This window comes from Chinchilla lanigera, unplaced genomic scaffold (assembly GCF_000276665.1).
Source record: "Chinchilla lanigera isolate Chin_1 unplaced genomic scaffold, ChiLan1.0 scaffold00049, whole genome shotgun sequence".
Taxonomy (NCBI): Eukaryota; Metazoa; Chordata; class Mammalia; order Rodentia; family Chinchillidae; genus Chinchilla; species Chinchilla lanigera.
Window position 1 is genome coordinate 8278921 of NW_004955450.1, and position 14182 is coordinate 8293102.

Consider the following 14182-nt stretch of genomic DNA (forward strand, 5'->3'; position numbering starts at 1 on the left):
TTGTTTTATAGGCACTGCAGAGGGTTGGGTTCTTAGCATCAGTAACATTTTAGTAGAGGAAGAATTCCCAAACCCTCCAGATATTAATCCAGAACTGTTAAACGTCTAAAAAGTAATCTTTGCTCAAACAAGGCTCAGCCGGTCTTCCCCTTTAGCTCAGATGCCAGTGATCCTCTAGCCCCAAATCTACACAAGTTTCCTACGCTGAATGGTGATAAATAAGGCACTGGAGTACAATAAAAGTTGATGTGTCTGTTGCTACTGCTACTACTACTGTTGAGGACCACCTTTCCCCTAGGGATCCAGATGCAGCTGGCAGTTACCTGGCAGGCATAGAGCATCCTGGGACAGTAACGTCCATCTCTGTAGACATTAGTTGGAGGCAGTACCTGAGGGGGATGGTGTGTAAAATAAGGACCATTACTGGGGGGTCAAAGCTTCTGGGAGACAGTCTGACCCTGCCACTGAATTCCTGGTAACTGTGAGTCATTGATGGCTGTGGACTCCCACTTCCTCCCCAGTCAAGTAAGAGTCAGATCAGATCACTGTAAAACCCTTAGCATCCTGAGATTCCAGGACTCTACCAAGTAGCTGACTGCGCCAATAAAACCAAGGGCTGGGGGAGTGGGAGAGCTCTGGACCATGGATCCAAGAGGGACCAAAGATGGCAGAGTTGCCCCCAGGAAGCCAGACTGTATGCCAACTTCATTACTCCGAACTTCAATCCTATTTCCAGGCTACGCTGATTATTTAAAAATTGTAAAATTGTAAATGTAGTCCCTAGTTCCTGGACTAAAAATGACCAGATTTGGAATATCATTCTGTACAGTATGATTGTGAACGATAAATTATAACAACAGTAACAACAAAAGGAAGGCTCCTGCGGGATTGGACAGGTAATTCATTTCAGTCCCACCTGGCACGAGACAGTCATACATTTTCAGACTCACACAGGCAAATCCCTCAAGTGCTCTCTGGAAATATAAATAATACTACTATTACCTTGCTCTTGTTTACCACCTTGTATTTTTCAAAGTGCTTTCTTAGGCGTTGGCTCATTTGATCATGACAACGCCTCCCCGGCAGTCTAGAAAATGTCCTAGGCTGTACCAAGCTGAATTCATACAGCGTGGCAGGGCAGCCCTCAGAGGCCTGGGCCAAGGGCCGCGGGGGCAGGGATCTTGAATCTCAAGGACTTATAAGCCTAGGCTGGTATTCAGCCATTCCAAGGGGAGTCATGAAACTCTCTAAGCTGTCTTCTTTATCTGGTTTCTGCTCCATGTACCTCATCACCCTGATACACTTCTATCCTTCTCTTCCACTCTGCTGTTCCCCTTCTTACTCCTTCCGGTGTTGCCTTAAGAGTTTCCCAGGGGAAGTGCTAAACTGTTGGGGTAACGGAAGGAGCCATCGCAGCACCATACATGCTTAAGGGCTACAGGACGCCAAACGCAGGATCTTGTTTCACAGCTTCACCTCTTTCCAATTTCACCACCTTTCAATTTGAGAGCCCAGACCAGTGGCGGCGGACCTACGGCACATGCGCCGCAGCAGGCGTGCAGAGCCCTCTGTCGGCACCACCTCAGCAGCTGAGCATCTGATAGTCAGATTAACTGCGGTGTTGGCACCTGGTGACAAGTAAGTGGGTTATGGGTTGCACTTTGGGCACCTACCTCTAAAAGGGTGCCATCACCGGTCGTTCTTCCCTACCCCGCCAGCTAGTGAAACCTTGGCATCCCAGTGTGAGCGGACCACTCCCTCCCTCCAGCAGAGGCCGGCGTCCCGGCTCCTGGAGGGTGCCCTTCTCATCAACTGCCATCTGTTGGTTTTGTGTTTTTCTTCTCTAAGAAAGGACCTGCCTGTTTCATCCTGTGCGCCAGGGCTCTACCTAGTGCCGGGCTCAGAGCAGGGGTTCAACCACAAAGAAACACTGAATTAAGTTGAGGTGTACGGCATACAACAGTTTACTTTAGATGGTACTACAAAACCCAAACAAGCTGGGCTCGGTACTTCAAAAAGACAGGGGTCACTAACTACCCTTGCTGGCTAGGTACACACACGGTATTCTGAAACACTCGTAAGTATGTATCTTTAATGGAAATTACCTTCTATGATACCTATTCTTTGGGTAGAGGTAATTTCTCTTCCATTTCGGCTATGTTTTAAGGAGAAACTAGGAACCCACTTTGCATTTTTGGCAGAGGCTGAGCAAACAGAATGATGAGACCTTTAGATTAACTCTGACAGGGATACTACGAGTAGAATTGGGTGCTGGTGATTTAAAAATTTCTGGGAAGAAGAAAAGTGTACAAATGAACATCTTAATATCACTTCAATTCAACTCTGCCTTCATGGAACATAAATCTGATTTTATGGCTTGGAATATCAGTAGCAGGGCTTGGGATTTAAGCTCAGGGGTGTAGCACTTGCCTGGCACACATGAAGTCCTGGTTTAATTCCCATTACCAAAACCCCGCAATACAGTACAAAACATTAAAGTAAATTAAGAAGAAATATTAGTACATTGTAAGTGCCCCTATCTTACATAGTGAGGATAAATATAAACAGTAAGACATTTAGGCTAGAAATCTGTTTGAGCAAAAAATTGTAAGTGTATGTTTGTCGGCCAATTAAAGTTGAACGCCAAGGCTTTAGGGCACTTATCCTCTGCTATTCTTCCTTTGTTAGAGACCTCAAGTGGAACACTGGATACTTACAATTTACATAAAACCTTGGTGTTCTGAACTTCAGAGAGTTCATTCAACAAAAGACAGTTTCTAAATACTTTATTTCAGGGGGCAAACTTTTTAGGTATTTTCCAATTCTAGGCATGGTTAGTATATTAATATAAGACAATGATGTCTATAGTCTAAATTTAGTATCAAATTTAAAACAAGATTAATCGAAGTTAGAAATAGTAACAATATACTCATCAAAGGCTTTTAAAACATGAATAAGATTAAGTGTAAAAACTCTAGCATTTTGACATTAGTGTCTGCAAAGTATTTAATGATCTTAAATAGTTTTAAGAACATGAGCTGTTCTGGATAAAGTAACACGAATACACTAGCCAGAGAATAATTTACTAGTACAGAATAAATGAATGTTTAAAAGACAGTCTGTCAATTAGAAAAACCAAGAAACAAAACCCACACATTCAAATAGCAGGTTTCCAAGCAAGTTAAACAAAATATTTTCTCCTTGACAAGCTGCTTACATTTAAATGAAAACAGGGCAAGGCTGGTCAATAATATGGATTACATATGATAAAAAGGACTTTAGATCATGTTAATGCAAGGATCAGAAAGCAGTAACTTCAATTAAAACCATCCAATTATTTAGCAAACTTTCAGATACAGCAAATAAATTAATCTGTTTTAAATGAAAGTGCTCAGATAAGTACCTTTCTGACCTATCACTGAGTCTCACAAGCAGCATAGATTCTACTGAAGCAAAAAGCCCCCAAATCAAATGAATGGTAGTAGTGATCAAAAAGCATCTGCAAGGGGGCTGGGGATTTAGCTCAGCGGCAAAGCGCCTGCCTGGCAAGTGCAAGGTCGTAAGTTTGATTCCTGGTACCGGAAGAAAAACAAAAACAAAACAAAACAAAAGCATCTGCAAGACACATCTCCTTGGCTAGCAGCAGGGTTCTGAAGCAAATGCCACCTACAGCTCCTCTTGTACTCTGATACATGGTGTACAGGGGTGGATACACACTTCTCTTACTCAGGAACAGCTAGGTTGTCTTGGTCTAACAGGATGTTTTCATTTCTGTACTATCTTATGACAAAGGCCAGTCATTACCTCATCAGGAATGGTAGTCTTACACTTGAAACCTTCTATTCTCTACTTATATTTAACTTGTATAGGGGTTTAAGAACTCATTTTTATTGAGACAAGTACTATGTCATCATTTTGCTCAGCTAACAGCCCTGACAGCTAACATCCTGTCTCCCAGAATTAACAATGGTAGATCTCTATTTTTCGTACATTGAGGGCAAAAGCTAGCAGAATAAATGAGAATCAACTCATTGACAGTAAAGGTTTCTAATCCCTAAGATCTGTACTTCCCTTTTACTTTGGCCTTAATTATTCTATTTGGAAAGATGATGGTGCGTTTTTTCTTTCAACGAAAGTGATCTTCTCGAGAGTGCAATAATTTATTTGACTGCCATTCTTATGTATTTTTAACAAATAACATCCCTATTCACTATTTCTCTTATCTTTTTGATCTTTTTTACTACTTATCATCTTCTTTATTTGAAACAGATTTTTAACAGATAATCTTGCTCATTACAACAATATCTTGCTTGCATTTTATTCAAATAATTCTTAAAAACAGCTTAAAAAGCCGTTTGGAATAACATCAAGCTTGCCATCAATCAAACGAAAAAATTCCGCTGGCGGTTGTATAAACATCAGATCAAGTCTGATGTCTTCAAGGATTTCAGAGTGAACCATAAAAAACTCCATTAACTTCTGACAAAGAATGCAAATTAATCACAACATGGGGTGAAATGAAATTAAAGGCTCTTTTCTAATCAATGACAAGGCAGGATGAAATATTTGTTACTCTCTCTGCACTCGGGCTGCCTAGGACGTTCCCTCGCACAGCCCCCAAATGGAAGGTGTGACTAAGGATTTGCCCAGTCACCGCGCGGCCCTGCTCCCCTCCCCCCAGCGCTATCTGCTTACAAGTCGCGGAGATTCACAAAACACACGAATCATCCGAATCTCAGGTGCATCCAATTTGTTATTCACACTCTTCCATGCCAGTGAAAAGCCTGGCGCAGACAGATGCACCAGGAACCCTAAATGACAGTTTTGGCCTCCGGAAGTACGATCACTACAGCAAAATCTAGTCCAGCCTCCAGGTGAAATGTCTGGAGCTCCATATGGAGCAGGGAAAATTAACAACAAGATGAAAATCACTGCAGCAGCAGGGAGTCGGAATTTTTGAAAAAAAAAAAAAAAAAAAAATGAAATTTAAAGATGAAGAAAGAGAAGTAATAAATTAATGGGGTGTGAAAACATTCAAAGCTTTACAATACCGGGGGCACTATTTGCTCAGATTTTTTCCCTTTTTTTTTTTAAACTTCAGGTCATTTTGATGTAATTTATTAACCAAGATCAGGAATTGTAGCCAAAAGAAGAACAATATTTTTATACATGCAAAAGTACTTTAAATACATTTGTGTCTGAGTTAGCCTCGCCTTCTCGTGGCATCGTGCTTCCCAAATTTCCCAGGGCCACGGCGGACACATCCCCTGAGAAGTCGCCTTAATGGATTTACCATCGGCCTAATGCAGGGCACCGTTGCAAAGTTTGAATGAGGGATGACGATTCTGAGCAGGCAATCCTTCTCGTGTCTCCTAAATTATGGTGCCATTAAACAAACCATTGCCCACCATCATCTTTTTTAAGCCAACTGAATTTGGATCTACGTGATTAACTACACATAGCCTCCGTCCTTGGCCGGACCTGCACGTCTTTCTAGATTTCCACTAAAGCTAAATTGTTCAAGAAATGGAGACCTTTTTTCTGTAAGATGTTTAAAAATGCCACTTCTCATTATCCTGTTGCGGAATATGCTCCACGGGCACCCAGCATGTAATGACAATGGGATTGGTGAGGGCCCTCTGGATGCCACCGTCCTTTTCTTAAACACATGGTAAGAGAAGCAAAGGGCTCTAAGGAGTGGCCTTGCCATCACCTACACTGGCACAGGCCTCCGATGTCTGGCATCTCCATACCAGGCCAGCCTAGGGCAGAGGAGGCAAAGGGCTGCTGTGGTGAGGTGGAAGAGAGCAGAGGCGAACAGCCAGCCACATTAGAGGCCAAAGAGCAGCCCCTGGTTTAACTGCTAAGTTCCAGACTGTATCTATCCCCAAGGCAAGGTGCTTTGCCTCTGCACCTCAGTCTGCTCGCCTGGAGCCCGGACACGGTAAGCCCTTGCAGGTGGGATGGACAGCCTGGGACAGGCACAGGAACGCTCAGGAGCCCCACTGCGCTAGGTGAACGGGAGACATCACTCTTTATATATGCCACAGTAAGAAGACTGTGCCTTCGGAGTGGCCCCTAACCTTTTTTCCTGCAGAGTCCCACACTGCATGCCAATGAGGCTATGCCACCCTAAGGCCTACAACAGTAGTGGCAAAGCTATGGCATGTATGCCACAGTGGGGTGTTTGTATCACAGAAAGCTCTAAAAGATTTGCCAACACTGGCCTAAAGGAAACTCAGTTGGCGCTCTTGAGCAACAAACAATGAAACTCACACAGAATGATCAGCTTAGCCGATCCATCCCCTCAACAAAGCCCAGCCCTTTAGCCTTTATGTTGGTCCCAGGCCACTGACTCTCCCTAATACTTCCCAACACCCCTCCCTCATCTGTAGCCTCATAGTTACACATAGTGTCACCAGCAGGAGGAAGGGCTGCTAAAGACCCTGTCAGCAGCACCGATGCTGGGCTGGGAGAAGGATAGCTTCGACGACAGTCCCTCCTGTCAGCTCCTTGCACCTTCTGCTCCCAGGGTGGTTGGCAGGTTGCTAAGAACATCCCTTCGCAATCCTCCATTGATGGCTGACATTCTCTTCTGTGCCCCAACCCCACATCTGGGCAAGTGGGGTGGCCCTTTGTAATTTTCTGGGTGGTTTCACATCCATTATCTCATTTGATCAGCACATCGCCTCTAATCAGATGGGAAAGTGAGAGATCAGTATGCTTTTTTAGAGATGAGGCAACCAATACCTCAAGGAGTTACAAAGCAAGACTGAAGCTCTGTGCTAGAGCTGGATTCTAATTCTCCCCATCCGTCTCCCGGTCCTGAGCTCTTTCGCACGGGCCCCTCTTCTTAACTTGCCACTAGAACTAGGTCTCTGCACCAGTGGCAAGTTAAGAAGAGTGGGCCTGCTTTGACTTTGGGTTTGAAGCAGCAATTCCATGGCACTATCCCCAGCCCAGACGCAGAGGATTCAAGGCTGTGATCTCAGTGATATATAAAAGGCTTTTCTGTGTTCAAGGACCCAGGGGTGATAATTAGGAAGAAGTAGTCAACCTGGTAAATAGAACACTGCTTTGATCCTATCACTGCTTTTTAAATAGTGAGTTTCCTGTCACTAGAGGTATTCAAACAGCGTGGATATTTGCTTTTGGGAAATGCTGCACCGAAGTTTGACTTGATGATGTCTGAGATCTCTTCTGGCCCTTAGAGTCTTCAGTTCACTCCTGTCTACCCTACTTGGGATTCACCGCGACTAAATCAGTCACACTTCACAGAGTGCTTAGGAGTTCCAATAAGGTAACATGAGCAGAGCAGAAGGTATTATTTTGCAATACCAGTCTCTGATACTAGAACATAATTTTTCTCCATGTGCTTTATTTGCAGGCAGAAGGGAAGGCAAGAAAGCTCTATAAAGTATCTCTCCTCAACTTTCTGTCAAGAGGACAAAGCCTGTAAAATAAATGCCAGTTCCAGCCAAAGTCACATTGATTTTAGTAATAGAGCACCCAAACTTCTGTTGAAAGCCCGGCAAACAGGTCTGCTGGCGTCAAAGCTACTTGTATTATTTTTAAAAATACAAATCCCAATTTGGTGATGACATCATTCCATTATAACTGAAGAAATGCAGTTTTTCCCCCTGCTCTGGCATAAAGGTTATTGCTAACTAGGGAGTTCAGCGTAGTAGAATTTCCCAGCTTTCACCTGACTGGCCTGGTGAACGTGTAATACTGAGACACAGAGGAAGACAGTGAGGACATCCAGCTCTTCCCAGCTGACCACAGCCCTCCGCTCGTCGCAGGCAGTCCGCACCCCGGACTCCTCACTTGCCAGCTCCTACTGAGGGATTACTCCCGACTCTAAGAATCTCAGGAACACAGCTACAGTTTTAATCTTTGGAGTCTTTATTAGATGGCTTTCAAGGTTCCTAATAAGACGTGCTTGAGAGATGAGACTGTACAAAGCCTCTTCTGCTCCTTTTCACAATTTTACAGGATTATATAAACTGGCCAAACAATGAATTATTTAAAAATTACTGACAGAATGAGAGGCTTTACCAAGATAAATATTCTAATGAGCTATAAATCTTGGAAATGTGATTTTAATTTGACGGGCTACCTAGAGCTACGCAGCAAGGCGGTATACACGCTAAGATCCCACTACGTGCTGGTGTGCACATTCTGTCTCGGGTTTTTCTCTTTAAGGAAAAGATTACGTTTCAACAAAGAGGCTTAGAAATTTGAAAAGTGGGCCTAACAGCTTGGATGGTTCCTCTTCCACTTACCTAAGAATTTAACCGGGAAGGAAAAAGGATACAAGAGACATTTTGGTGCATGGAGGCTCTTTAAATATCTACAAGGGTACCAGGAAAATTTCCTTCGAACTGCTTAGAAAGATGGTAGAGAGAACGAGCCCCCTCCTATTATTCAATAACCATGTTTGGGATGCATCTGCATAATCTAACCATGCATAAATTAGTATGTGTAATACAACACTTATTTGCATAATAATAGCAAGTTAATAGATGCTTAAAGAGCAGAGACCAACACCACCTTTAAATCAGACATGCCTCCGGGCACTTTGGCCTGTACAGCCCAAGAAGCCAGAAAAACAGTGAGCAGCAACCCGAGGAAAACAGGAAAGTCATTCATTTTCCATCCCTCCAGACAGTTCACTTATTTCCTCACACACGCTGGGGAATCATTTTCAAACCACAAAACAGTTTTATATTTTAAGTGCTAGCACCCTCCAACAATAAACATGTTAGAGAAATTATAAAAATTGGAGTCAGCAGCGCTACTACAATGGACTGTTTTCTTAGAAATGTGGGTGGGTGGGGGAGTAAAATCCACAAATAATGTGCTCAAAATGATGTGTAACAAGTTACCTGGCCAAAATAATAATCTAGATTATTTTCACTCTTCTTCTGAATCCTTTAAATGAAAGTAATTTTAATTAAACCCAAAAGCTAAAAAAACAAAACAAAACAAAAAAATGGTACCAGGAAAGGGCTAAGCCCCTCTTCCGGCTTTAGTAAGAGCACATGGTACCGGGCCGGGAGAAGGGAAAAAATATCTCAAATGTCACACAAAGGAAGAGCACAGATCGCTGTCAACCTTTAACAAAGAGGAAAAAAGTCTGGAGTTTAAAAAAAATCAAAAATCAATAGAGACTTCCAAATGACTCCTTTAAGAGACCACTTTTCAATTTAACAGGACAGATTTATTTGTATGTGGCTCCAATGTTCAAGATTGCTCCCTGCACCTTCATACATAGGAATGAATGTCACAGAGGCAAACGGCAGTAATGAACAATCTTACCTGAGGATATGGGAACCTCCCAAGAGCAAGCTGGGAAAGGAAATAATATTTGTCTAGTTATAGATTTGCATGCAGGGCAGATCTCCTTAAGACAGACAAGTACTAAATTTCAGAACTGTATCCAGCAAATATAAAAAATCTCACAACCCTGAATGCATGAACTAAATTATTGCTGTAATTACATTATGAGCTGTATTTAGAATGGACATTTTCAATAGACAATGCTGCATTCCTGATAAAATATTCTAATTTTAATAACTAAACATTATCCTTATGTGGTTTCTCTTAGGACTGTTCTCAGCTCTGTGGGCATTATTCACATTTGCACACGGGTGACAGTTTCTTCTAGACAGAGGTGTAGAATAGTTGGTTTTTTGTCTTGTACAAAAATGGGAACATCGAATTGTTCTCGGCTCTGTACGGTTTTCAGTTACAAGTCTAAATGAAGACTGTGGAAGAGGGGAATGGGCCATATTATGAGACTGAAAATTGTGCCATTATTTTCATCTACTTGTTAAGTTTTTTCATCTACTTTCTATTCACAGTTAGAAGAAAAGGGCTGCTGCTAGTGGGAAAATGGCCATCTGAAGACCCAGAAGTTGAAATTGTAGGCCTAAGTCTGCAATTGAGAAGGTGAATCCTCAGAACTTCTGGTTTAGTTTGATTCATTAATGATTGTTTCTGGACTAGTTACTTAATTTTGGCCTTTGGATCCCCACCTGTAAAAAAAAAAAAAAAGATTCAACAAAGAAAAGGTTTGATAAGATCAAATGCAACCAATACACCATAACTATTTAAATAACGGCAAAAATTTGCCAGTTCTTGATTTGGCCTATACTCAGTCCTGAACCCCTTCATCTAGTAACCACTTTCAGGGTAGAATCACAGTGCCAGGGAATTTCAAAGCTAGGATGGATCTGAGAGAGCGCTGAGTGGCTTCACAGCTCAGAATCCTACAGTCCTAGGAGTTCATCAGTGGAGACCTAGGGACAGTCCCCAAGATGTTGACCGTGCTCAAACCTTCCTGAGCTCCTCTTGCAGCCGTGTTTAGTACCATTTCACAGAACAGAAGAATACCTGCTTCACTGTATTGGACGAATATCTTGGATCTAAAATTGTACTCTTCAGCTTGCTGACCATGTGAATTATTTGCAAACTTATGTGTGAATGACCTGAGGATATAAACAAAATCCAAAGCTACCTACAAAGAATAAATTTTTGTTGCTTACTAAGGATAGACATGAAGGTGCTGAGGTTTTCAACATGTCAAGACCAGTATGAACAACAGCAATGTAATAGGAATAAGCCACATGGCCTTATAAAGTGACTACTTTCAAAATGTCCAAAGGGACAGCACTCATTTGAGGGTGTGGCTATATGTGTGTTTATATATCTGGGTGTGTGTTTAGAAACACCTAGTGTCATTACCTTGTAATCATCCTACATACAAGCTATACATAGTTACGTATATGGATTTTCTTTTTTGTTTTGTTTTGTTTTTGTTTTTTTGGCTTTTTCTCCGGTACCGGGAACCGAACTCACGACCTTGCGCTTGCCAGGCAGGCGCTTTGCCGCTGAGCTAAATCCCCAGCCCCCCCGTATATGGATTTTCAACATTTAAAGTTACACTATCACTGTTTCATTTGATGGACCTCATTAATCCTTTCAAGTACAAATAACAAAAGCAGCCAGGCATGATTGCACATGCCTGTAATCGGAGCTACTTGGGAGGCTGAGGGTGAAGGACTGCAAGTTCAAGGCCATCCTGGGCAACTTAGTGAGGTTCTGTCTCAAAAAAAAAAAAAGGAAGGGCTCAGTGTTCCCACTGTGCCCACTCTGTCCCCACTCAGGCCGGTTTGCCCTACAGCTTGAACGAGGGCGGCGTGTTTCTGGCCAGTGACAACATGCACAGGGACCCAGGAGTCCCACTGTGGCTGAGTGCGGCTGGGGTCAGGCATCTGCGTTGTTCTGCGCTCGCCTGACAGGCAGAGCAGCTCACCCAGAGCGCCACCTACCACCACGCAGTCTGTGGGGCGTGAGTTCTGCATACACTCCTACTGGCACTAGAAAAACAACAAAAGGAGCTCTCAACTAAAAACCCAACCGTTTATCAGCTACCAGAAAACAGACTGCAGACACGGCACCCCTCACTTGGGTACGCGTTGAACATACTGTTAGGGGCCACGGAACAATTCTGTCCCCATGGCTTGCAGGTGGCGGGCACTCGCCCGCCATGCATGCCGTCAAGATCTGGCCACTGGTTCTTGCAGTGTAAAGAAGTAAGAAATGGGAAGCTGAAGCTTTAAGAAAAGAGGAGAATAAGGTGAAAATTCAGATTCTCCTCCTTTCAGCGTTACCTCTGATTTTCAACCTCACCACTGGTTATAAGGAGCCAGGCTCCAGGCAACTGGGACTCATCCGCTTGGCCCCTCTGTCCTAACTGCCGTGGGGTAAGCAGGATGCTGACAGCACTGGCTGCTCTGTAAGACACCATCATGCAGGAGAACAGAGAGAAAGCTCAGCGGCGGCCAGTCAGTGGGGGCCTCCGGCCCAGTCTCCTCGGGGCAGTGTATGAACCGGTGTACGCCTCATTCTTGTGTCTGGCTTTGCTTCTTCCTCACTTTCCTGATACCTGGTGCAGTCTCAGTTCTACCTGTCCACTATGCTCCTGGAAGGACAGCGTGTAAGGCATCCTGCAGGTTGGAGTTTCAGGGCAGAGAGTGGTTCTTTGATCTTGATCAGTAGGCACCACGGCAACAGCAGTGGGACAATCACTTCCTTTCCCACCAAATGTCATCCATGCTATAGCAACCCCAATGCTGTACCAGTGAACACGGGCCACGGCACTCTCGGGTTGGCACCGAAAGCAGTCGTGCTCGGGTGCCAGCAGAGGAAGTGCCTTCTACTACATCCTGGTCCTTCCAGGTCTAACGCAGCTGCTATGTTTACATTCCACACTGTCTGTCTCGTGGCAAAGTAGAAGGAAATATATAGACAGGCCCTAGAATCATTTTATCAGGCTTTATTAAGAGGCGGTAAGAAGGAGAAGGGGTTCTTAGCAGATACAGCCTAAAAAAGTCAAAATAAACATGGAACCCTTATGGGGTTATAAGAGGATGCATACGCTCTCAGTGTTCCAGAGACAGACAGTCCCGGGGCCATTATGTATCCTTTACCCCTACTGGTCTATCAATCTACTTGCATTTCCCCAGTTTTTATTGTGAAGGTATTATAAATTAGGAAACTTACAAAAGAGAGTATGTAATCTTCTCTGAAATGGCCTGCAGATATGTCACTGTACTAAATGTGTTTCAGATTTAATGAAGCTTTAATGTCCTTTTTAATTTTGCCTGTTTCTGTATCACCAGGGGTCGGGCAAGGCAATCAGCACTCAAGAGGGTGGTTTGGTTTAAAACTAGGAAAAAACTCATTTGCTTATGAGTTGCACTGTATTTTCTTAATTAAATTTACTGAGTAAAATGGTTTAAGTTCAGCCAACCAATGACCTTTGTATGTAGATTTAGATTTATAAATAGGTTAACAGTTAAAGTAAAGGGAGGAAGAAAAAAGAATTGCAACAAAGCAAACAGATTAGGGCTAAGCCAATGGAAATCTTTCCCCTCTTTATCATCTTTACAAAAGACACATTTAAATACGGGCAGCTTAAGTCCAGTTTTAAAAAAAATATATTGAAGAATGTGGACACACGTAAGCACCAGTGATTCATCAAATGACTCTCACATCCTTTGCAGTCCCAGGAGGGGAGCTGCTCACACTGTAAAGATTTGGGAAAGCTTTAGTTATTTTTTGAGAGTGGAGGACGACAGGAGGGAAGGAGAAGATTCTATTTAATGTTAAATAAAAAAGTACATGTTAATTCCAAATACTTATGACTCAGCAAACTGCTGAACACTTCTTGTGGGGCATTTATTACGGAAGAGGCAGAAAAAGAATGTCTTCACTGTGATTACCAGTTGGGAATGCATTTAAGTAACAGTAAACCAGTAACATTTCATTGTGAAACTAGGGACATTTCTCAGTGTCATCTTACTGATCTTTGACTTGTCTAACCATAATCCGTGAACTGCCCTTGCCTTGGAAGTATTTGAATATGATGGATTTCTCAGTTGAAATACCAAATATATTTAGGTGTGTGTATTTCTGTGTGTGTAGGAGTACAACCATTACAACTATTGATGTACCTCAACTGCATGATGGAGACCTCCATATTTTAACAAAAAGGATAGATGATATTTATTTACAAGGTAACAAAAATGGTTTTTGTTGATAATAAAAATAGCTGCCATGAAATTATAATCCACAAGAAGAAAAGTATATATTCCATCCAGATAGCAGTGCAGGGGAGGGGGCAGCATTTAGAAAAAGAAAAAAAAAAAGGAAGCAGTGCGGTTCACAAGCACAGAACATGATTCTGGTGATCAAGTCCCTGACTTACAATATCAACAATGTAAAGCAAGTAGTTTTAAGTTTACAGTTATACGGAGGAGCACTGCTTTTTTTAATTCTTAATTTAGACATATTCTATGTTTCTCGGCATAACTGCAAATTGAAAATAAGCATTTTCAATATAGCCAGTGAGCTAGCTGAAGGAGGACTTTATAGCTTGCAATGTTCTAAAATTTGTTCTTAATTACCTTGCGCACATTTTACACAATTAAATTTCCATCGAAGGATTCTGCATTTAGACTGGGTACTACAGTTAAACGTTTATTTCATAGAAATGAGCAGTCGCCTTGCAACATTCAGACACTGGCAAATTTTTTAAAAATCAGATTTAACTACTGGATTACACAAAATTCCCTAGGTGAGATTTCATCCCAAGGCCAATTTACACAGTCCT

At 42.5% G+C, this 14182-nt stretch overlaps 1 protein-coding gene across 7 annotated transcripts in view; it reads right to left on the reverse strand.

Moving 5' to 3' along the window:
- Positions 1 to 14182, reverse strand: part of Map2k5 (mitogen-activated protein kinase kinase 5) — a 250682-nt gene that overhangs the window by 71344 nt on the left and 165156 nt on the right. For 2 of the 7 annotated variants that reach the window (XM_013518966.1, XM_013518964.1), the window contains exons 17-18: positions 9322 to 9351; positions 324 to 389 (exon numbers count right to left, since the gene is read on the reverse strand). The exons of 3 other annotated variants lie outside the window; for them this stretch is intronic. In XM_013518966.1, the coding sequence (XP_013374420.1) occupies positions 324 to 389; positions 9322 to 9351 (96 nt within the window). The remainder of the gene's footprint in view (positions 1 to 323; positions 390 to 9321; positions 9352 to 14182) is intronic. 2 more of the 7 variants (XM_005393688.2, XM_005393684.2) reach the window with 1 other exon arrangement.